The sequence below is a fragment of the Oryx dammah genome, unplaced genomic scaffold (assembly GCF_014754425.2).
Source record: "Oryx dammah isolate SB20612 unplaced genomic scaffold, SCBI_Odam_1.1 HiC_scaffold_10, whole genome shotgun sequence".
NCBI lineage: Eukaryota > Metazoa > Chordata > Mammalia > Artiodactyla > Bovidae > Oryx > Oryx dammah.
Window position 1 is genome coordinate 59,262,345 of NW_024070194.1, and position 25,161 is coordinate 59,287,505.

Sequence of the window (25,161 nt, forward strand, 5' to 3'; positions counted from 1 at the left end):
AGGAGCAGATCAGAAGCAGAGACCAGAGCAGTGAGCCAGAGAGGCTGACAGAAGAAAACAAAGTCAGAAATTGAAAACACAAAGCTCTGAGGTCTGCGGAGGAAGGCAGACAGTTCCTTAGGAGACCTTAGGGGACAGTCTCAGTTTAGAAGGTAGATGCTCAAGTGTTAGTGTGTGCACCAGATAGCCTCCAGCATCCCAGTGGTTCTGAAGGGCTTAAGCCAACTCTAATTGAAGGGTCATGGAGTGGGGCAGGAGGTCTGGGTGGTTTTCTGAAGAATTCAGGAAAGAGCTCACATGAGAAAGAATATGCATAAAAATATGTCAGCATGTCAGTCAGTCAGTTCAGTCACTCAGTCGTGTCTGACTCTTTGCAACCCCATGGACTGCAGCACACCAGGCCTCCCAGTCCATCCTCAACTCCCGGAGTTTACTCAAATTTATGTCCATTGAGTCGGTGATGCCATCTAACCATCTCATCCTCTGTCGTCCCCTTCTCCTCCAGCATTCAATCTTGTCCCAGCATCAGGGTCTTTTCAAACGAATCAGTTATTCACATCAGGTGGCCAAAGTATTGGAGTTTCAGCTTCAGGATCAGTCCTTCCACTGAATATTCAGGACTGACCTCCTTTAGGATGGACTGGTTGGATCTCCTTGCAGTCCAAGGGACTCTCAGTCTTCTCCAACACCACAGTTCAAAAGCATCAGTTCTTCAGTGCTCAGCTTTCTTTATAGTCCAACTCTCATATCCATATATGACTACTAGAAAAACCATAGCTTTGACTAGATGGACTTTGTTGACAAAGTAATGTCTCTGCTTTTTAATATGCTGTCTAGGTTGGTCATAACTTTCCTTCCAAGGAGAGTCTTTTAATTTCACGGCTGCAGTCACCATCTGCAGTGACTTCGGAGCCCAAAAAAAATAGTCTGTCACTGTTTCCACTGTTTCCCCATCTATTTGCCATGAAGTGATGGAACACGATGCCATGATCTTCATTTTCTGAATGTTGAGTTTTAAGCCAACTTGTTCACTCTCCTCTTTTACTTTCATCAAGAGCCTCTTTAGTTCTTCTTTGCTTTCTGCCATAAGGGTGGTGTCATCTGCATATCTGAGGTTATTGATATTTCTCCCAGCAATCTTGATTCCAGCTTGTGCTTCTTCCAGCCCAGTGTTTCTCATGATGTACTCTGCATATGTTAAATAAGCAGGGTGACAATATACAGCCTTGTTGTACTCCTTTCCCTATTTGGAACCAGTCTGTTGTTCCATGTCCATTTCTAACTGTTGCTTCCTGACCCGCATACAGACTTCTCAGGAGGCAGGTCAGGTGGTCCCATCTCTTCCCATCTCTTGAAGAATTTTCCAGTTTGTTGGAATCCACAGTTAAAAGCTTTGACATAGTCAATAAAGCAGAAATAGATGTTTTTCTGGAACTCTGTTGCTTTTTTGATGATCCAACGGATGTTGGCAATTTGATCTCTGGTTCCTCTACCTTTTCTAAATCCAGCTTGAATGTCTGGAAGTTCACGGTTCATGTACTGTTGAAGCCTGGTCTGGAGAATTTTGAGCATTACTTTACTAGCGTGTGAGATGAGTGCAATTGTGTGGTAGTCTGAGCATTCTTTGGCATTGCCTTTCTTTGGGATTGGAATGAAGACTGATCTTTTCCAGTCCTGTGGCCACTGCTGAGTTTTCCAAATTTGCTGGCATATTGAGTGCAGCACTTTCACAGCATCATCTTTTAGGATGTGAAATAGCTCAGCTGGAATTCCATCACCTCCACTAGCTTTGTTCATAGACAGCATTTAAAAATGCATGGAACCATATTATAATGGTTCCAGCCAAGTCAAGAATGTGGTCCTGTTTCCTTTCCCTCTTCTCATTGCTTCTTGAAGGGTCACAGGTTTCTGTGAGCAAGATGGGGAGGGGACGTGGAAGTACAAGGCAGGGGTAAGGAAAGGCTTACACTCCAGTCATGGCAGCTCACCACCTGCAAAGGCAGCCACCAGGGGAGGGTGGAAATGTTCATTTTAGGTTGATTCCTACACATAGCTAGACTTTTAAAGGGCTGACTGGAGACTGTTATTTGCATTGTCATTCGTGAATTAAAGTGACTGTAGGACTTTACAGTGGTCAGAGTGCCCTGAGTTCTCACCCAGAGGCAGGAGAAGAAACTCCCTCTGGGTAAGTTTTTTTTTGAGGGGGGGAGATTTTCTTTTTTTTTTTAAATTTTACTTTACAATCCTGTATTGGTTTTGCCATACATTGACATGAATCCGCCATGGGTGTATATGAGTTCCCAATCCTGAACCCTCCTCCCACCTCTCTCCCCATATCATCTCTCTGGGTCATCCCAGTGCACCAGCCCCAAGGATCGTGTATCTTGTATCAAACCTAGACTGGTGATTCGTTTCTTACATGATAGTATACATGTTTCAATGCCATTCTCCCAAATCATCCCACCCTCTCCCTCTCCCACAGAGTCCAAAAGTCTGTTCTATACATCTGTGTCTCTTTTGCTGTCTCGCATACGGGGTTATCATTACCATCTTTCTAAATTCCATATATATGTGTTAGTATATTGTATTGGTGTTTTTCTTTCTGGCTTTTTAAAGAGACAACAAGAGACACAAATAAAGGTAATTTTAATTACACTTCGTGAGTCCTGCTTAGTTCTGTATCTTATCCCATGAGAAGAGCTTCCTAGTTAAAAGCCGCCCTTCCCTTTCCTCAACTCTGTCTGTAATTAAAACTTGATGGGATTACAGTTAGAAGACTACAGTAAGGTGTTCCCTACCTTGATCCTTTCTCTTTAGTGGTGCTTTTGCTACCAGCCGTATTGCGTCCCGAAGTAGGTTCTGATTTCTCTTCAGTGGGAGATCCAAATCCGGCACTAAAATGAAAACTATTTTCTTTTGTCTTTTGAAAAAACCACAACCAATGTCAATCATATGAAAAGAACAATATGCTACATTTGCAAGACATTTTATAGGTTATAAGGCATTTTCACTTCCATTTTATGTTTTGATTCCAATCAACAAGAAGAAATAGGGCACCAGGCATTATTCCATCTACAGATAAGGGTGTGAAGCCTGATCATAGACCATGAGTCATGGGTTCACAGCAGACAGAATGTCAAGCCAATTTTCCTGGTTTTCGTCCTGAAACTGTGTGACTGTCAGAAGAATACAAATTAAGCTGCCAAAACCTAAAATCTAAATTTCCTTTTTACTCCCAAATTCAGGGAGAGAATTATTTGAGTGTAGACAAAACATCATTTTCTTACTTGGTCTTTTCTTTACTTGCTCTTCTTAAAGAAGATGAAGAAGAAATACTTCGTCCATAACCAACGTCTGATGACTTATCTTCTGTAGATGGAGGTGGAGAACTAAAATTTTACGTATTTGAAATTATGTACAAATTAAAATAATTTGTCAACATTAACTTTGTCCTAAAATAGATTTTTTTTCTGAAAAATTGTATTTGGAGCTGAGTTTTAACAGTGACACATTATTTTAATAGCATAAAGGAGAGGTGAAGACAAGATAAAATGAATATGATAAAGCTTTCCATGACCTAGAACTGGACATCGTTTTTAAGATGTGTCACATAAAATGCATAGCTTCTACTATTTTTTATTAGAAAAACTGGGCATCAGTGGTATTCTTGCATCTAGTTCTGGAGATTTGTAAACATAATTCATCTTGGTTTGCTCCTCTCTGTTTATACTTTCTTCAGTTAGTTGATGTTGCCAGAAGGGTAAGAATCCCTGACTGCAGAAATACATGTGGAATTGAGTGGTAATGTGGAGTCAAAGGAAAAACTATGATGGTGACTATTCCGTGGTCTTTACTATGTTAGGCTATGAATTTACAGACCATTATTTACTTTCATGGTGGTGCTAGACACAGGAAGGGATAAAAGATACCATACTGGGCGCCTTTATGTATTCACATGATGATAGACAAAAATTTTGCTTCCCCATATCCCTGCTCCCCACAAAGACTCACACATCAGAAGATCTACTGTTAATTAAGAGTATAGCACGTTGGTCACTTGGTTCTTGTAAGCAGAGATCCTTCAAAGGCAAAAGTTTCGTGCCAGGATTTATCTGTAGGTAGTTTAAGAATTGAAAAGTAATCTCTACATGGGTTATATATTTTTTAAAAGTATACTGATATAATAGGTTCTCAATTATTTCAAGTATCTAATTTCACACACACACACACACACACGTAGAAATAGGAATCTGAAGCTTGTGGATGTCTTGTCTTTGGGCAAAATATACTCTCCAGGACCCTCCGCTCCTCACCCCAGCCCTGCAAGTCTCTGTAGCTTGATACTCAGCTGTTTCACACCGTAATGATCAGACTGGCTCGTGGAAGTATTTGAGTTTGAAAATCCACCCACATATATAAGGGAGAGTTTATTTTCTGTAACAGTAAGTAATTATTCTACAGATCACCAAAAATGTTGTGAGGATGACTAAAAGCAAACTAAATGAAGTCCTATACTAGCAATTTTATCAGCCTGGTGAAAAGGTTTAGACCAGATCACCTTGTGAGGTCCTTTTCTAATCAAGTAATAGATAATTCTCTTAGTCATGATCCTTTTAAAGTAAGACAGAGCATGTCATTCTTCTGTCCAGAACTCTGCTGTATTTACCCATTTCATTCAGAGTAAAGGCCCACATCTTTGCAATAATCTACAAGCCCATCATGAGCTCCTACCTCTGTGACTTGGTCTATTATTCTACCCCTGTTTGACCCAGCTCAGGCTACACTGACTTTGCTGTTTCCTTAAATGTGCCAACTGTGTTTACTTCTCATGCTTTCTGCACCTCCACCTATAAAATTCCTTCTCCACGGCTAAGTCCCTCACCTCCTTCAAATTTTTGCTTGGATGTTACCCTTTCAGTGGGGCTACCTGACCTCAATGCCAGATTATGACTGTCAACCCCAGGATCCTCAGCATGATAGAGTCCCTTGGTCCTTCTTTGCTTCCCTCCCCAGCCACTATAGTGGTTCTCACTTTGATCATGCGATACAATTTGTGAGATTTACCGTTTATCATCTGTTTCCTTTCACTGGTACCATGGGAGAAAAGATCTTTGTCTCATTTATTCACTGACATATTTAAAGACTAAAATATCAGAACCAATTTAGAATTAATCAGAGCAGGGGTTCCCAACCTCCTGGGCTGTGGACCAGTATCCTCTGTCAGATCAGTGGTGGCATTAGATTAGAAATAATGTGCATAATAAATGTCATGCACTTGAATCATCCTCAAACCATCCTCCCCTATCCCTGGTCTGTGGAAAAACTGTCTTCTGAGAAATTGGTCCCTGATACCAAAAAGAATGAGAACCGCTGAATCAGAGAGTTCTCCTTCATAAAGAAATGGTCTCATTAAGTTTTGGGGGTTTTTTGTTGTTTTTTTTAAACTCATGAACACATATATTTGCCACAGTTTTTGACCTGCTCCATGGCAACATTTTTCCAACAAGTGCTCTTTGGTGGTTTTTCTGCTCTTTCCCTCATTTTTCTTAAAGCATCTGTGTACTAACAATGTGGCACTTGTTCTTTTAAAATTACTCATCATTGAATGAGAGCAGTAATTTCTCAGTGGTTTGTGTGTGTTCTGGAGGGTATGGTGGTGGCAGTGCCGGGAAAAGCAGAAGGAAGAGATAAAGTGTTAGGCTAGCTGTTCTGATGACTCAAAATGTCTCTAATTCTGTTACCATGATATAGCATTTCCTGCAAATATGGCTTAATTAGCTGTGATTCTTTTACAACCCTGTGTCCTCTGCTTCTTTGAACCAAACTGATCCAAGAAGGTTGCTGCCACCAGCCCTGCTCATCCCAGTTCCCCAGGGCCTGTCCACCCAGCCCCTGGCAAACCAAGCACACGATTTTTGAACGTCTGAGGTGTCCATCCCCTCAGGAAGCATGGAGTCTGGATGGTGCTCTCTGAGATCAGCTACCACTCCTGTCCGTCTCTGTGCTTTTCCCCCTTTCTCATTCTTCCTTCCATATAGCTTCTGCTTGATCCCAGGGACTTTTAAATGTTTGAAATCTGCAGATCATACTTGTTTCCTACTTCTGCCTAAAATGGGATTTGTAGGTTTTTAAAAATTTCTCCATTTTCCTTACTGCTTTTGGTTTCCAGAAGTAGAAAATGCTGATATAGACAGCAATGTCAAAAACTCTTCAAGATTCTAATGTTTAGCTTCCCATTTCTTTCAACATTAACACTGAACTGAAATCATAATCATAAATGCAGCTAAGTAAAAAATAATATTATTCTGCATTACATGTTATAATTCAGTATTCCAATATGGCTTATTTCAGTGAGATTATAATTAATCAAATGAAGACTTATATTTCTATTGTTAACACTATAATTAACACGGAGCCCTAGAAGCAATATAAAAAAAGCTGATTCTTTTTTATTTTCTCTGAAACTTGAGACTAGCGTTAGCAAGCTAATTTAAGTACAAGTAATTAAAATCTAGTTAAAACTGTACACAAATGCAAAATCTTATAGCCAGACAAAGTTTAAGGGTGAAGTTCTGATTCCCAAGTTTCTGTCTATAAAAATAAAAATTATGTCAGGTGGTTATAAAATTGCAATGTAATGGCATCATGATGAAAGAACTGATCACTATATACTAAAATACAAATTAGTGCTGCCACTTACCCGACCATAATCATAGAATCCATCACTAATTATGTTACTTGATGACAAATAGCCAGTCTGGCTGTATTTCAGAGACAGGTAGTTGTTGAGCAGTTTGTTATAAGCTGCCTCACTGAATTTATTTTTTCGACTTACTGATACATTAATTTCTTCAAGGATTTCTAAAGCCCTGTCAATAAAAGCAAAAATGACATTATTTGCCTTATATAAGCAATCTAACATTAAGTTCCCATTTATGTACCTCACACTACTAAGATCCTGAATTGAAGAACTGAGATGGAAAGGTTAAAACCATCCCACCCATTTAGATAAACTAATCCTGACAGAATTATAAAGACAAATCTGCCCTTTTTGAGAACATATATGCCACGTAGTAACTTACATTCAAACAATTTGAAAAAGACACTTTCAGAAGAAAAACATTGTTCATTTAAAGCAAAAATCGGTATTGAACTCCAGTTTTTTTCAGCTAACCAGGTGACATATGCAAAGAATAAAAATGGTTAGAAATAACGTAAACTTGTCTGTGGAACCTTAAAACCCTACTGACTGTGATGCTAAAGGCAAGTGACTCAGGCTGTTGGTAAGGAGAACCAATGCGGGGAAGCTGCTTAAAGGCATAATTGTAGTGGAAGAGTTTGGGGGACAGAAAAAGACAGATGCCAGTCATGGCTTGACTGTTTAAATTCAGTCTTGAAAGTTAAGAGAGCAAACCAGGGGGAAGTGAAAGAGGAGCATTTATCGAGATGAAAAAGTGGAAAAGAAGACATTGAAGATGATTTTGCGGAGGTGGTGAGGGAGGTCTAGGACCCCGCTTCTGCAGGTGGTCCCTTCAGAGGTACTGTGACCCACAGAGCTTCTGAATGACGCCCAGCAGCCTGAGCGTGGGCATGGAAACTCTGTTGGACCTTCCTCCGGCCTGAAGAAAGTGTGTGTCCTTGATCTGAGCCAGACCCTCCAGGCCATGCCACCCACCCGAGCCTGCACAACTCCACGGCCATGGGTTCGTCCCCGGCGCAGACCATCACGGCCCAGCTGGCGTTCCTCCGGACCTCCTCATTCTTGGAACGCAGGAGCTCTACCAGTGGCTCCAGCCCACCTGCATTTCTCAGCTAGAAGTAGAAGCCAGAATTTTACACATTAAGAGTATAGAACATAAACATTTATGCTTAAAAAAAACTTCATTATTTGATTGTTAAAAGGGAGTTGAGTATGTAAAAACATTTTAGGATGTGTCCATGTTTAGACTTATTAAATTCAGGGGTAAATAATCGATTGCAAAAACCTTAAGAGCCCAGTTTTCTGTTCACAATCAAGAGGCCACAGTAAAGTAATTGAGGGAGGGACTTTCCTGGTGGTCCAGTGGCTAAGATTTTGTGCTCCCAATGCAGGGGGCCTGGGTTTGGTCCCTGGTCCGGAAACTAGATCCCACATGCTGCAACGAAAGTGAAGTGAAAGTGAAGTCGCTCAGCCTTGTCTGACTCTGCGACCCCATGGACTGTAGCCTACCACTCTCCTCCGTCCAGGGGATTTTCCAGGCAAGGGTACTGGAGTGGGTTGCCATTTCCTTCTCCAGGGGATCTTCCTGGCCCAGGGATCCAACCTGGGTCTCCTGCATCATAGGCAGACGCTTTACTGTCTGAGCCACCAGGGAAGTCCAAAGCCAACTAAATAAATAATTAAAGAATGGATATTAAAAAATTTCTTTTATTTGGAGAATAATTATGATACTGTGATGGCTTTTGCCATACAACAACATGAATCGGCCACAGATATACATGTGTCCCCCCCACCCTTAGGGAGGTCATTGTGATTTTACACAGGGCAGAGATGGGGCAAAGAACCTGTCCTCCTTCCCCTAAAGTGCAGTGTCCCACGTTCGTTCGCTCTGCTCCTCACCACTGCTGGTGCATTTGGCCCTGTAGTGGACAGAAGCATGGGCTCCCAGAGATGCCCTTGTACCCTGGAGGGTTCTGCCAGATGTGGTTAAGTTAGGGATTTGAAGATAGGAAGATTGTCCTGGGTTATCAAGTGGACCCAATTTAATTACAAGGGCTCTTATAAGAAGAGGGAGATAAGAGTGTGAGGAGTAGGGAAAGGAAATTTGTAGAAACAGATATTGTAGTAATCTGCTTGGAAGATAGAGGAAGAGGCCACAGCCAAGAAACGCAGGTGGATGGTCAAAGCTAGAAAGGGTCAGGAAACAGTCCCGTCAAGTCTCCAGAAGGATCACAGCTCTGTTAATATCCTAGCATTAACCCATAAGACCCATTTTCAGGCTTCTGACCTCCCAACTGTGAGATAACAGAATTGTATCTGGCCACCTGATATGAACAGCTGACTCGCTGGAAAAGACCCTGATGCTGGGAAGGACTGAAGGCAAAAGGAGAAGAAGGCAGCAGAGGATGAGATGGTTAGATAGCATCACTGATGCAATGGACATGAATTCGAGCAAACTCCGGGAGATAGTGAAATACAGGGGAGCCTGGCATGCTGCAGTCCACAGGGTCGCAAAGAGTCAGACACGACTTAGCGACTGAACAACAACAGTTGCTTTAAGCTGCTGAGTTGTGGTCATTCTTACGGCAGCAGTAGAAAACAGACATGGTCTCCAAAGCGGGGCAGGAGTAACCAGTGCAGGCAAGGGGCGCCCGTGGCACCAGACACTGTGAGCAAGGCAGCCGTGTGGCCCAGGCAATGCTGAAGCAGTTCTCCAGAGGAAGACCCATTTTATCGTTCATATTTCTTCAAGGAGTGAAAAAGAAAAAGAACAAGCAGAGACTCGGCGAGAACTACACTAATCACTAAAAGGAATCACGCATGTATAAAATTATTCAAATCAGGGCAGAAGAAAAGATTTGACAGAGCGCTTGTCTCCCTGTCTGAAATGTAATACTGTGCTATCTAAGCCTGGAGGACAAAGGAATATTCTATAGGTGTCTCTGTGTAGTATTTGAAAACAGAAGCCCTTATGAGACATGATCCACTTCCAATCATGTTCTTCTCAAACACAGGGGCTCTGATGGAGATCACACATTAGCACAAGTAACTTGGGCAGCTTTGAAAAGTTTACTTGAAGCATCTCATGCTTAGTAAGCCACATTTCTGAACATCTTTATTTCTGAGTATAATACAAGATTGCAATCTGACTCCATGTGCTCTTTTGGCAGATATCTAACTCATTTATGAATTTCTCCACTCATTCCTCCATTCATTTATTCATCCACTCATTCATTCAACAACTGCTTACTAAGCCTATGCTGTGTGCCAGATATATATCAATGACATGAACACAGGAAAAGGAAACTTCAGTTCCCTTCTCTAAAGCCTCAGAGAGTTTATGGTCTTACATACAAAGGCTAATGCAAAACTGAGTTCAAGGAAGGCATGCACAGGGAGTGGTAGGATCACAGAGCAGGATGTTTGAGGCCCTGTTTGAGGACTGAAGGCAGGCCTCATGGAGGATGGAATGACTGAGCTGGATGTTGAAGGAGAAACAGGCATTTACCAGGTGGACAGACATGAGCAGAGACATCAAGGAGGTATAAATAAGAGAACTGAGCATGCTGACAATTGCAAATCGCATGGTATTTCTAGAGCGGAGAGTTACGGCTGGGAGGTGGGTTCAGGATTAGGCAGCACAGGTGGATCATCTCAAGTCTTTACGTAACTGTTCCCGTGGGGGAGTGGCACACCACCGGGGACTTGCAGTGACGTGATGAGGCTCATATATTGAAAGGTCAGTCTGGGGACTTACCTGGTGGTCCAGTGGCCAAGACTTCACCCTCGCAGTGCAGGGGGCATGGGGTCAGTCCCTGGTCAGGGAACTAGATCCCACATGCTGCATCTAAGAGTCCACATACTGCAACTAGGACCCAGGGCAGCCAAAGAAATGTGTGCCCGTGCCGAGTCACTCAGTCGTGTCTGACTCTTTGTGACCCCATGGACTGTAGCCCACCAGGCTGCTCTGTCCATGGGATTCTACAGGAAAGAATACTGGAGTGGGTAGCCATTCCCTTCTCCGAGGGATCTTCCTGACCCTGGGATCAAACCTGGGTCTCCTGGATTGCAGGCAAATTTTTTACCATCTGAGATGAATACAAATGAATTGAGTCAATAAGAACAAAGAAGGGGGGTAGGAAAAACATCTAAGAGACAGAGGAGATTTGTCAGTTGTCTGAGCAGGCAGCACTGTGTGAGGGCAGGGGCTCTGGGCTGAGAAAGATGTTTTCTCACAATCCTGACTTCCCGACCAATCAGCTCTGCTTTACACACATTAAAGCTTTTTAGCCCCATTTTCCTCCTCTGTAAAATGCGGATGACAAATGTACCTATTCCTTTTTTAAAAACTGGAGTATAATTGCTTTACATACTACATGCATTACATATAGTTGGTTTATTCTATTCATTTCAGGTGTACAACATAGCAATTCAATATTTTTATAGACCATACTCCGTTTACGTGAGTGCTCAGTCACCCCCTTTCTTGGCTGGATGAGGTCAGTTTGTTTCCCAACATCTTGCATCTCGAGGGACTTAAACGATGGATGCGACGAAACACTTGAAAATGTTTCAAATGAAAGCAGGGGTAGGTACCGACCAGAAGAAGGCGAGAAGGAAAGTGACGCAAACGCTCACCTCTGTGCGGGCCTCCGCGTCACACGCGGTTGCAGCAACGGTGAGGGCGGCTTTGCTCTGCACGACGGTGTTGGCCGAGTGCAGCGGGCTGAGCAGGGCGTGCATGACGTCATGGCTCTGGATGCCCAGGCGCAGGGGCTCCTGCATGGCCATGTTCGTCAGCACTGTGGCTGCGTTGGCGATGGCTCCGTCTCGTTTGCTGGACAGGGTGTTGATTAACGCGTCTATACCATCACCTTCCGCAGCAGCTCTGGGTCAACGAAGGAGAAATGAATGCTCTTCACCCCACTTCAAGAACTGATCTTTGGAGCGTACAGCTAAGCTTATAAAACAAACGAGTGCATAAAGACAATTTTAGAAAGAAATTAATTTACCCGGGCAATGAGCCTGGCATTGAAGCGCTGGGGATTTAAAGGGAGTCTGGGGGCGGGGGGGTAATGTCAAGTTATGAATGAATTTAAATAATCCTTTCCCTACATCTGCAGCTTTGGGTTATAGAAAAATGCATGATTGCTTCTTAGAAACTCTGCTTCAGCTGTTCATTTTTTAACTTGGTAATACAAGTATTCCAATTGGAAATTCCAATTCAATAGTTACGGAATTCTATTAAAATATTTCTAACCAGTAAGAAAACAAAGCTTAAATAGGAGGAATGAGTGAACATGGAAATTTAAGATCAGATTCTTCAGTTTGTCTTCTTTTTAAATGCAGCTGTTAACTGTAGGTAGATGTTAACACGTTTGAAGGCAGCAAATCATTTTGATGGGTGAATGTTGCTTTTATAAATTAAACATCAAGATTCAGGTCATGATATTGACAAAAATAATTTTAGTAATAATGTAGGCATATCCAGTTGTTAAATTTCCTATTTCTAGTATAAAAAGACTACCATCATCCATTAATATATTATTAACATTTTCTCACAATCAGAAATCCTAAACCTTCTTATAAAAACACTATACTTTCTATAGTCCTTGCTTTGTAATCACTCAAAAAGCTCATAAAAGAGTATGAATTAAAAAGACATAATTTTAATGAGTGAAAGATTATTTAATCTTAAGCTCAAAGGTTCTTTAATGTTTGGAGTTATTTCAATTATGATGTTTCAAGCAATAAGATATATAGAGCATCCTGGTTTTAAAGGAAGACCCCAAATTGTATTAAAAATCTGTTTAAATCATCATGGGAATAGAAGTAATCAAGACAATAAAAGTACACTTAAGACTCCAATAGTACTAACATCTCTTTCAGGTTATATTTGACACTTAAAAATTTTAGGATCATATTAATAACCAAAATTGAAAAAAAAAAACTGAGGCTATATTGTTTAGCTCATCACCCTGCATTCTGATGAGTTTAATTTGGCTCTGTCACCTAAATTTGCTGATGGTGAAGGAGAATTGATGTGTCAAAACAGAAGTCATCACAGTTATTCATCAGAGAGCAGAATACACATATGGCCTCAATAAGGAGACTGGTAGCTCTAGGTGAAAGGAAGCTGTGATTAGGCACAAACTAGCTCTGAAGGAGACTCAACTGCAGCCATTGGGCAGGAACGGAATGACATCATTCTGGAGAATGAAGGGCTCCTCGGTGTTGACCTTGAAGGCAGCTCCCATCCCTGGTTTTATATAAATCCATCCAGAAAATACACCATATTGATTGTCACCAAGGCAAAGCGAGCACTGAGTTCCATGTTTCTCCTCCTCCAGTCCCTGGTGTCTATTTAACCCTCTGTATCATCTCCCAGTCTTTCTCTGGGAGAGCATCCTTTAAAATTTGGTTTGATGACAGGTGACCAAAATTTGGGAGGAAGCCCCAGAAAAACATTGAGAGGAAGGCCCTGCATCTCACTATGACAGACTGAGGGACAGCATTTAATTTCCTTTCCTCAAGTATAAAATAAACACTCTTAAGATTATTTCACATTAAATCTCTCTCCTATTATTGACATCGTGGTCATTTGATTTTATGAAGAAGGGAAAATTTGAGGCTCTAATATAGTCTAAATTTGGTGGAACTTCTCATATTCAACTTATAGTAAAAATTGACATAAAACTACCAGGAGTAATTTAAAATTATGCATATCTTCTAATTAGTATATGCTTCTGGTTGTTCAGTTGCTAAGTTGTGTCCGACATTTTGTGACCCTGTGGACTGCAGCACACTGGCTTCCCTGTTCATCACCAACTCCGGGAGCTTGCTGAAACTCATGTCGATTGAGTTGGTGATACCATCCAACCATCTCATCCTCTGTCACCCCCTTCTCCTCTTGCCCTGAATCTTTCCCATCATCAGGGTCTTTTCCAATGAGTCAATACTTTGTATCAGGTGGCCAAAGTATTGGAGCTTCAGCTTCAGCATCAGTTCTTCCAATGCTTAAACCTCAAAATATTTTGTTTCCTTTGACTTATTTTTCATGCACTTAATGTAATCCATTCCTTAAATCAAATACTTTGTGATTCTTAATCATTATAAACACACCTTGGTTAAAATCTACTTAGTGGTTTTAGATGTTTACTTTTTAACACATCTTGGAGTGTAAAGAAAGAGCATACAATGGAATCCATGAGAGAAGCCAGAAGTATTTTAGGTAAATGCATTTCAGTAAATTCTCAAAAGCTTTGTCTTTTGTGTGTATCAGGGAATTTATAGAAAATTTAAGTAAGTGCATAGGATCATACTCCATCATTTTAGTTTCTCTAGTTTGTTTTTTTTAAAAAACAAAAACAAAAAACAACTCCTGGGTCATGGAGACACAGGGATTTTCATCAGGCGTGCCTCTGCTCTCAATCTTTCTGCTTGGATTTTGCTTCTCTCTTTCTCCTGTACAAAAGCATGTCTGGCCCTGGTTCATTTATACTTTACCTTCTGCTCTTTCTTTCCTCTTTATGGAGGCAGTAAAGGGAAGTACATTTTTATGTACTAGCTGTTTAAAAAGCTCAAAGATTCTAGACACAGTGGAATATAGCATTTACTAAATTGAACATAACTGCCAGCACCAAATCATACATGCACAGCTGGGAGAGCAATGTAATACAATGTAGACATATCTGCCCATAATTTGCTATGTGCAGCTCTAAGTGCAAAATGCATAAATGAGATTAAATTATGATATGGAAAATCAAGCTATTAGTCTTACTTAAAAAAATAATTTCAGTTATAGAAATGGAATGCAGAATTTGTACTTAAAAAAAAAAGAATTGCATTAAATTTGTGTCTTTCAAACCCAAGACACTATGTCTTATTTCCCCTGTGTCTAACATATACACAAGCCAAATCCTATCCTATTCTAAAACACATTTTTAGTTTCCTAGATGGAACAGCATTATTCAAATAGATAGGATAGAAGTCAAACTGCTTTGTTACAAAATACAGAATTACAGGGTCATCTGTAATGACCTGAACAATCTGAACCTATTTTCTGATATTTACTATCATTAGTCTCCATCCGGTTGCACTTTAATCAAATAAGAGTTTAAAATGTAAATTGAAAAGTTTAACCAAACTAAAAACCAAATATGGGAATGTATAAAAACATGTTTATATCATATATGTAAATAGAAGTGAAGTTTGACATGTCATGTCTGTCAATTTATTACCAAGTCCTGACTATTTCCCTCCTCTGTATTTCTCAAATCCCTCCCTTTCCTCCATCTCCATCTCTCCCTCTGAATCCAATCCAATATCCTTTCTTAAGGATTGATGTAAGTTCTCTCCTAACACACTTTCCCCCTCATCCACTCCAACCTTTTCTCCATCTTACAGTTAAGTGATTTAAAATATATATATATACACACATATATTTATACATATATATGTATATATACATATATTTCTTTGGCTGCACTGAGTCTTACTTGCCACACATGGGATCTTCTTTCTAAACCTTAGTTGCAGCACACGGGATCTAGTTCCCTGACTAGGGATCAAACCTGGGCCCCCTGCATTGGGAGCACCAATGCAGGTGGACCACTGGACCACCAGAGAAGTTACTAAAGTGATTTAAATTTTTTCACTTTTATATTTTTATTGGAGTATAATTGCTTTACAATGTTGTGTTAATTTCTGTTGTATGATGAAGTGAATCAGCTATATGTATACATGTATCCCCTCCTTCTTGAGCCTCCCTCCCACCCCTTCCTTCCCATCCATCTAGGTCATCACAGCACGGAGCTGAGCTCCCTGTGCTATACTGAAGATTCCCACTATTTGGTTTGGCACAATGGTAAAGAATCCACCTGTCAATGCAGGAGACACAAGAGAAGCAGGTTTGATCCCTGGGTCGGGAAGATCCCCTGGAGTAGGAAATGACAAGCCACTCCAGCATTCTTGCCTAAAAAATTCCATGGACAGAGGAGCCTGGTGGGCTACAGTCCATGGGGTCACAAAAGAGTCAGACACAATTGACTGAGCATGCAGCCAAGTGTATTTACGTCAAACCTCATCTCTCAGTTCATCCCACCCTCCCTGCCCCACCTCATGTCCACACATCTATTCTCTATGTCTGCATCTCTATTCCAGCCCTGGAACCAGGTTCATTTGTACCATTTTCCTAAATTCTGCATACATGTGTTAATATATAGGTATTTGTTTTTCTCTTTCTTAGTCATAAAAGGGAATGAAATTGGGTCATTTGAAGAGATTTGGGTGGACCTGGAGTCTGTCAAAACAGAGTGAAGTTAAGTTACTTTTTAAATAATATAATCATATTTCTCCTCTACTTAAAGCTTCCACCATTCCCCATTGCTCAGGATAAAACCCCAGATTTCATGTGTCCTCTAAAGTTAAGCATGAGTTGACCCTGTCTCCTTCACCCCCACACTCCCTGCCACCTCTCCCTGTTGCTGCATCCCAGCCAGGCCTTTCTGGCAACCTTGCCAGGCTCCATGCCACCTCAGGGTGTCCTCACACTCTGGTCCCCCTGCCTGGACATTTCTTCCCCCAATAATTCCCATTCATCTTTCAAAGTTCAACACTAACATCTCCTCCTCAAGGAAGCATTTCTTGACCCCCAAACTAGGTCTTGGAGAAGGCAATGGCAACCCACTCCAGTACTCTTGCCTGGAAAATCCCATGGGAGGAGCCTGGTGGGCTGCAGTCCATGGGGTGGCTAAGAGTCGGACACGACTGAGTGGCTTCACTTTCACTTTTCACTTTCATGCACTGGAGAAGGAAATGGCAACCCACTCCAGTGTTCTTGCCTGGAGAATCCCAGGGACGGGGGAGACTGGTGGGCTGCCGTCAGTGGGGTTGCACAGAGTCGGACACGACTGAAGCGGCTTAGCAGCAGCAAACTAGGTCTTCTTTTTCACATAAGTTCAGAGCATGCGTTTGCTAAACATAAATGTTTCTTTGTGTTTTAAAAAAATGAGATTTGGGTACAAACGTTCACAGTCAGAGAATAGTAACCATCTCAAAATATTTCATGGCACATGTTATGGAAAGGAAGTCAACACAAAGTTTTTTTATATTAAGTCCCCAAGCCCCACAGTGAAAAAGCACTTACAGCAAGGGCGCTAAGAATACTAAGGAAAAATTCATTTGCACAAATAGCATCTATTTTATGCCTCCTTGTATTTACTATGCTGTTTCACGTCTGTGTGCCTTTGCACTCATGCTCGCTTTGCCCCAAATGCCCTGCCCTATTTCTCCCACACCTCTGCCTGAGGACCACTAGCTCACCCTGCAAAACCAGCTCACTTGCCCTTTCCTGGGTGAAGTTATCCACATCCATTACTGCCCCTCCTTATTAATCACCCAGCCTCTGTGTCTGCCTGGTATCTACTTCTCAGCCAGGCTGCGAGTCTTTTTATATCCCCAGTGCTGAGACGATCAATATATTTTAATTGACTTGAATCACCTCAAGGGGAGTGATGAGAACCTCTTGCAGGTGTTGAGAAACAGAGAAGGAAAACTGCTCAGCTCAGTTTTAAGTTCGCAAGAAGGGAGAGGACTCAATAGTATGGGAATCTCTGCTTGTATCACTTAAACAGCTGCTCTTGAAAGCAGGTTATTTCCTCCTCACCCCTGGGCTTCTCTAATTATACAGTGAAGTCATTTTTATAGAAAGTGTAATAGAAGAATCTTGCGCTTGACACAGTGTCTTTGGGATCTACTCCTTTCAGGTATCAAGGGATGTGGATAGTCTGTCTTTGCCGACACCGTGGACTGTTTATTTGGGCTCTGTCATCGGAGAACATGATTTGGTACCTCTCGGATGTTGATTCTTGCTGCTGTTGGGAGGCTCACATTTAACCCATCTGCAAAGGCTGGTTACATGAATCAAGGGTGACCTTGGGCCGCACGGAAAATCTGTTTAACAGAGCCCACATACCGGGGAATATGTGGAACCCGATGGAACAGATGGTAATATTGGCAATCAGAACCTTGTTTGTTAACAGTGATTACAACCATTCCCACCAGCACGGCTTTTCATATGTCTCCGTGAGGTTTGTCACACCAAAGAAAGACATATTGGTGGCAGGCACGCTGCGAGCGGGGCGGGGAGGTGCTGTGCCCCAATGGCTCGGGGCTGGCGCGTTTAATTGCGGGTTCCCGCGAGTCTATACAGGTGCGAGGGGGGTGGGGCGCGGGCCGCTAAGATAAACAGATCTCCTGGTTATCACAGCCAGATTTGGAATGCTGTGAACAGGATTCCTGACTCTCATTCCAGCCAGCTTTTCAAAGGTAATGACCCGAGAAGTCGAGAGTGTTCGTTAAATTGATCGATTTCTGAGTCCCAAACAGCCGTCATTCCGAGGCAGCCGTACAGCTGCAGAAGACAAAGAAATGTGCCCCCCAACTCTGGCTGAACCCCAGAATTGACAAAAGTAGCCAAGAGATTGTCTCTTTTCAAAGAAATATTTAAAGACGTTTATCCTGTAGTAAGGGACAGAGTCATGATTAAACTGCAGGCAAAAAAAGAATGTAAAGTAACATTATTATTAAAGTGAAACCCAGCCATAAAAAACAAACGGAGGAAGCTTTGCATCCTACAGCAAAATAAGGGGAAAAAATGCAAAATAAAATTTTCTAAGTATGTGAAATCAAATTGTTTCCATCATACCAAGGTGCCCTAGAAAGTATGATTTGGGGGCTTCCAGGACATGCTTTTAACTACAGTTGCTGCAACATCATGATTTTTCAAGAGAAAACTGCTACTTAAAAGGAGTCAAGTACACCCTAATCCAGCCCCTCCACAGAGAACACACAGGGTGTTTTTTTGTTTGTTTGTTTGTTTTTTACCAATTATGAGGCAGTCAGTCAAGGTACAGAGAAATCAAATGTAATTTTCTTACAAGTGACATGGAATCTTTATTGACCTATCTGTTTAATCAGGATACCTCACTTCCGTACATGCCACCTTCTGTCTCAAAAAGCTGCAATGCCTGCCAATAATAAACTAGATGCCATCAGGAAAGAACAACTGTCTTCATTTAATATGACTGACTTGCCTCCTGATAAAATAGGAATAATGGTCAAGGTGTTAGAACATTCATAATAAGTGGCTTCTGCAGCTACCAAATGTCTCTGTTTAGCCTGGAAGTCAGTCTGTTTACATATCTGGGTGTGACAGGGGCCACAATCCCAAAGTAATTAGAGATACCACGTTTTTTATTTTCTTAACTAAATAATAAGGATGCTGAAATCTCTAGCGTGACTGCACATTAAAAAAAAAAAAAAAAAACAAACCACTGGCCATTGCCAGGACTACCCTCAGCTCATCAGCTCTAATGTTGCTTCTTGAGACCCTCTTTGATGAGCTGTGTCATTCCTGTGACTCCTTTCAAAACCCTGTTGTCATGTATGCCCCTCTCTATGATATCATGCTGTTTTATTTAATCCATACTGTTACTGCCTCTGAAATTACCTTAAAATTATTCATGTGTTGTCTGTCTTCCGGTCCAACCTGTAAGCTTCATGAAAACAGTCTCATGGAACCATCGTCATGTTCCCTACTGAACCCCTACAGCCTAGAGCAGTGCCTGGCACACAAAGAACACCCAAGTAACAGTGAAGTAATTTATACAAGAAACCAAAATTCACAGATAGGAACTTCCTTAGCCTTTGGGATAAAATGATAAAAGTGGTAAAGAGTGATCCCATCTATTCCTAGCGTAAATTTGTGTTCCTGGCTCCCTGGATCAAGGGTAATCACTTGGATGTGCAAAATAGAATTCAGATTCCATTTTTATTTTGTTTTTGTTTTATAGTTAAGAAAGATAAAATTTAGTGAGAGAATTGCTCAGGGAGCAAGTCAATCAACAGAGACAAAATTAAAACCATGGTGATCTGACTTTTAGTTCACTACTTTTTTTTTTTTGCAATTATTAATAGCTTAAGCTTTAAAAAATGTACTTTCAAGGGGGAAAAAAAGCACCAGCATCTATTTGGTTTACTTCATCATTCCTTAGGAAATGAAAAATAAGGGAGACCATTTTAATGTGCAGCATTCTGGGAAATTTTTACTAACCTTTGAATGCATTTTTTTTTCTTTTTCTTATTCTCTTATAAATAGAAAACAAGGGTGAGGAGGAAGTGAAGTGATAACGGGGAAAGAAACCTGGGAGAAAGGTGGAAGGAGGGAGGAAGGAGAGGTGGGGATGGAAACTCACTTCTCCAAAAGGTGCCTTCAGTCTGGTGGAATCCAAAGAGACCAAGAAGGCAGAGGGAAACATTTTGGTGGGAAGATTTGGAGAAGCTCAGACTCAGGGAGATAGTGAGCAGGAGGCAGAGAAAGAAAAATCATGGGCTTTCTCTGGATATAGGTAGCCGACTGGCTCGGCGTATAGTGTCCATCTCACCTCTGTGACCTTCAACAAGGACTGTGCTTCTGTTTCCTCAGCTGCAGAATGGACATGATAATAAGGCTTGCTACATCGTAGGGAACTTTTCGAAGATTTACTGATACATTCCAAGTACTTAGCTCAGTGCCTGGCCACACATTCCAACTATCATCCTCATTTCATCATTGCTATCAACATCATCATCACCACGTCACCATCATTATCACATCATTACCCACGCCTACTGAGTGAGCCACAAGGGCAGAGATTTTCCTATAATCCTGTCTCCATTTCTGGGATCATGGGAAAATAGCGTCCTGTTTCCAAATTTGCATCTATGTATGAACTTTTCATTTTCAGACAACTTTTCAGCTAGACAGTCAAATCTCCAACCTCTGCAGGGCTGGAGCTGAAGCAATTTCCTCAAGCATCACTCCCCAAGTCTTTGTTTAGGCAACAAATGAGCAGTGAAGGCTGTTTTCAGAGGGATGGAAAATCATGGGAAAAATTAATATAACAAGTCAAGGATGAGTAAAAGTGGAATTTATGTAGGTATTAAGCTATCCAAACTGTTTGATAATTTCCTCTTAAAATCAGTTACATTGGAAATTAAGCCTGAAAGAGGTACCAGCAAATTTAAAATAAGGTTATGCAAATGTCAGTCTTTGCTCTCCAGGTAATAAAAGCAGGATAGATAATTTTCTAATTGAACATTTCATGGGATTCACCTAGCCTCAACTGGTAGCTAATAAAATTCAAACTGTTTGTGAAGGTTGACTAGGCATCAACTGACACAAAATGGGGATACGGAATTGACTTGTTTCATTGCAAAATCCAGCTTTTCATTCTATATACTCCTTAAAATCAAAGGTGTTGATCAATATACAGTTAGCAGAGAAGAAATCTAGGTGCTAAGGTGGGGTAGAAATAGAAAGTATCCACTCGGTAAACTTGGACGGAAATAAGGAAAGAATACTACTTAAGTTTACCATGAAGGTGCCTCCCATATATTTTATCTGTTAATTTCAGAAGGCTTTTAAGATAGTGAAGAACACTTTAAATAAGTTTTTTGAGGTATCATCCTGAGGACAAAAATCTGATACATCCTTACTACAAAATTGAACTTTCTAAAAGGAACTAACTCAAGTTGTCTTGGAGGATTCTCATCTTATGAGCATTTTAATTCAAAGGAGGTAGCACCTGACAATAAAGTGATATAAGTAAGAATTTTAAAACCAAATAATTTCTATTATTCAAAGTCAAGAGCAAAAAATTCAGCTCTAGAGTAAGTACCATAACAACAAGATTAATTTATGTCAGTTAAGCATATTATATTTATCCTATATGGTTATGTAGCACAGGTGATATTCAGCCACCAGGACAATGAATGTGTCAAAATATTTTGAAATGACTTCACCTTAAAAGGAGACAAAGACAAGCATCTAGTAACACACAGCTAGCAGTAGAATATTATCTCTTTAAAAGCACCACAATGGAATGCTTTCCAGATCACAATCTTTCAATAATGTTTTAAAATATTATTTTAAACACACTGAAGAATATTCCGGATTAAGTTGGTGAGCATTTTCACTAAAATACAGAGCAAATCTTCCATTACCTTTTCTGCCCCTCCCCCAACATCTGCCTAAACTGCCACTAGGGGTCAGTATGAAGACACAGTTCCTCCACCGTTAGAGGAAAATGGACTGCGGAAAACCTTTTCGGTGAAAAGCCCTAACAAAGACCATAACCGCACAGCTTTAGCATTACCAAGCCCACCCCATACATCAGGTCTGTAACATGAGTTTGCATTTTTCCGGAGACTACATTTTAATGTTGTAAATCACAGTGGATTATTTCTATGGTCAATATTTCTTTGATTAAAAAAAATAAGTATTGTAAATGACAAGATTACTTATTCCTAAGTGAATCTGTGTGGATTGGTCAAGAAGTATGATCTAGAACAAATGTTAAAGTTTATTTTGAAAGGGTGATGGTATGCATCTCTAGCCATCTGGGAGATATATATATATATATCTTCCTGGAGGGGAATGGCAATGTGGAAGTGAATCTTGTGATGTTTTGCCAACTCTAAGAGAGGTGTTTTGTCCCCTTCTTTGAAATGACTATCATCATTCATTGCACTACAGCCTCAAGTGCACAAGAAAATACAGTACATCCCCTACATAGGAACCTTCAAGTTGTGAACTTTCAAAGATGCACACATATCCAGAGAAAGGAGGAAGAAGACGTACTTGAAGAGATTCACGATGCAGGAAATGGCATGAGGGTTTTATTTGAGGAGACACTGTTTGCTTTTGAGACACAAGACCCAAATGTTGAACGGTACACAAAGCTTGCAACAGCCATTAGGAAAGCAATCCAGTGCATCAATGACAAGAGAAAAGGCTACTACCCAGACATCGCTGGATCCTTTTTTCAAGAGGGTAGATAGAATTGAATCCAGCAAGGAACCAAAACCCGGGCCATCAGCGTCAGGCATGAATGAAACTGCAGCCTGCCCTCCGTCTCCTATTGCTGATGACCATTCAGCTCTACCATCTCCCACCTCCCCTTCCTCCTCCAGTCAGTAACTCCTCGTGCCTGCTCACTTGATGCCAGTCCCTGTGTGCCAGCCGTTGTAATGTACTCCTGTACTTTTCAAGGTGCTGTGAGATCAAAATTGTTTTACTTTTTGTTTGTTTTTTTTATGTGCTATTTGTGTGAAAAGTATTATAAACCTATTACAGTATTGTACTATATAGCCAATTGTGTTAGTTGGGTACCTAGGCTAACTTTGTTGGATTTATCAGCCAAATGAACTTATAAACAAATTGGACTTACAAATAAGCTCTCAGAATGGAACTCGTTTGTATGTAGGAGACTTACTAAAGAGTAGCACTAGTCTATACTTAAATCTGCAGAGTAAAAGAAAGTAAAAGAAATATTTGTAGAAATAAATACAGAAGTACACTACCTTCCACCAAACCTATTTAACTGGGGTGGGGGTGGATTTTTTAAAAAGCTTTGGAAAGTGGTTTCCAAACACTAGAGAGATTTAACATTCTAAGGAATTATTTAAGGTCAGGCCCTTCCCTGACAATACTGAATGGATAGAGAGCTGGGTCATTGTGAATAAATGAAGTGCTGTGTTTTCTTGATGTTTTATATGTGGCACATCTTTAAAAGATTTTCTCTACACATTACATGACTTTCTTAGGCGTCTTCATGCATGCTTGGTCACTTCAGCCATGTCCTAGTCTTTGTGACCCTATTGGCTGTAGTCCACCAGGCTCCTCTGTCCATGGGATTTTCCAGGCAAGAATATTGGAGTGGAAGAATATTGCCTTGCCCTCCTCCAAGAATATTGGAATGGGCTGGGATCTTTCCAACCCAGGGATCAAACCCAAGTCCCTTCTCCTTCACTGGCAGGTAGGTTCTTTACCACTAGCATGACCTGAGAGGCCCGTCTTAGGCCTAGTACCCTGATAAATAATTCTACTAGATATTGAAATGATTCAGTCACTGCTTTATTTCTGTGTTAGTGAAGAGAAATATGAATACTGGTAATACAGAATGACAGGTCATCCATATAGAATGAGGACACTGAAAAGTTCCCAAAGCACTCAACATGCACAGCTGTGTAATTCGGGGGCATTCTGTCTCTTCCTGGAGTCTCTTTGGGGTGTTCTAGCTACTCATCCCCTTATTTCCTTTGTTGTGGTCCTGACCACAGGTCACATGATAGCAGGATGGTCCCTAGAGGAGAGTTGTCTCTGGTAGTGTGGAACGCAGCAGTGGCCCAGCAGTCAATCAAAAAAAAAATTTTTTTTTAAGTAAGCACTATATATGCTGCTTGAATCACTGCTGTTGTGGGAAGGGCTATTAAAAACAAAAAAATAGGGCTTCCTTGGTGGTCCAGTGATGAAGAATTCATCTTGCAAAGCAGGGAACACCAGTTCAGCCCTTGATCTGGGAAGACCCACATGCTGGGGGCCAAGTAGGCAGTGCGCCACAACTGCTCAGCCCGTGCTCTGGAGCCAGTGATCCACAACCAGAGAGGCTGCCGCAATGAGAAGCCTGCGCGCTGCAACTAGCGCGGAGCCCCACTCTTGGCAACCAGAGAACCCACTCGTAGCAATGAAGACCCAGGGCAGCCATAAGAAAATTAAATGTTTAAGACATTACAAATAAGGAAATGGAGATAACAAGTTCTCCAAGATTTAAGGAAATCACCCAGTTCTTTATGGAGACACTATGAAGTAAATATGAAGAATCAAGAGTGAGTTAGTATGATCTATAGATATACAATGGCACCCCACTCCTGTACTCTTGCCTGGAAAATCCCATGGACGGGGGAGCTTGGTAGGCTGCAGTCCATGGGGTCACTAAGAGTCGGGCACGACTGAGCGACTTCACTTTCACTTTTCACTTTCATGCATTGGAGAAGGAAATGGCAACCCACTCCAGTGTTCTTGCCTGGAGAATCCCCGGGACGGCGGAGCCTGGTGGGCTGCCATCTATGGGGTTACACAGAGTCGGACACGACTGAAGTGACTTAGCAGCAGCATAGATATATAACAGAGACTTGACTGAGCATTTTCTATAGCAAAACCATAGTTTCAGCTGACCTCTCTATAAACGTTAAAGTAATTGTAGTTATTACTTTTTATAATTTAATCTTATTCATGTTTTATTTCTTCAAATAATTGTATCTTTTGAAAAATATCTAATTGGCAATCACATTATTTTTTAATCTTTTCATTGTTTACCGGTTTCCAAAGTTTACTCACTGTTGGCATTGGGAAATGAAAAGCGCTGAACACTTCTCATTCTTGGAATAACTGAAAAACTCTAATTCTGATCAGATCCAACAGATGGCAGTGATGCTATAAATTAATAGTTTAAACTATTTTAATATAGAGAATCTGCCCCTCCAAGAACAAATGCTCTCAGTAGTTATGTAAATAATATAAAACTTGGATATGACTAATTGGATTTAAGAAGTACAATGTAAATATGTAGTTTAGCCTA

The 25,161-nt window shown here is 41.0% G+C and overlaps 1 protein-coding gene across 7 annotated transcripts in view; it reads right to left on the bottom strand.

The window, feature by feature from the left end:
• ARMC3 (armadillo repeat containing 3) overlaps positions 1-25,161 on the bottom strand; it is a 104,682-nt gene that overhangs the window by 32,160 nt on the left and 47,361 nt on the right. For 6 of the 7 annotated variants that reach the window (XM_040248571.1, XM_040248569.1, XM_040248574.1 and 3 more), the window contains 6 exons: positions 11,339-11,588; positions 7,676-7,812; positions 6,701-6,869; positions 4,012-4,112; positions 3,288-3,389; positions 2,799-2,906 (listed from right to left, as the gene is read on the bottom strand). In XM_040248571.1, the coding sequence (XP_040104505.1) occupies positions 2,799-2,906; positions 3,288-3,389; positions 4,012-4,112; positions 6,701-6,869; positions 7,676-7,812; positions 11,339-11,588 (867 nt within the window). The remainder of the gene's footprint in view (positions 1-2,798; positions 2,907-3,287; positions 3,390-4,011; positions 4,113-6,700; positions 6,870-7,675; positions 7,813-11,338; positions 11,589-25,161) is intronic. The other variant, XM_040248570.1, reaches the window with a different exon arrangement.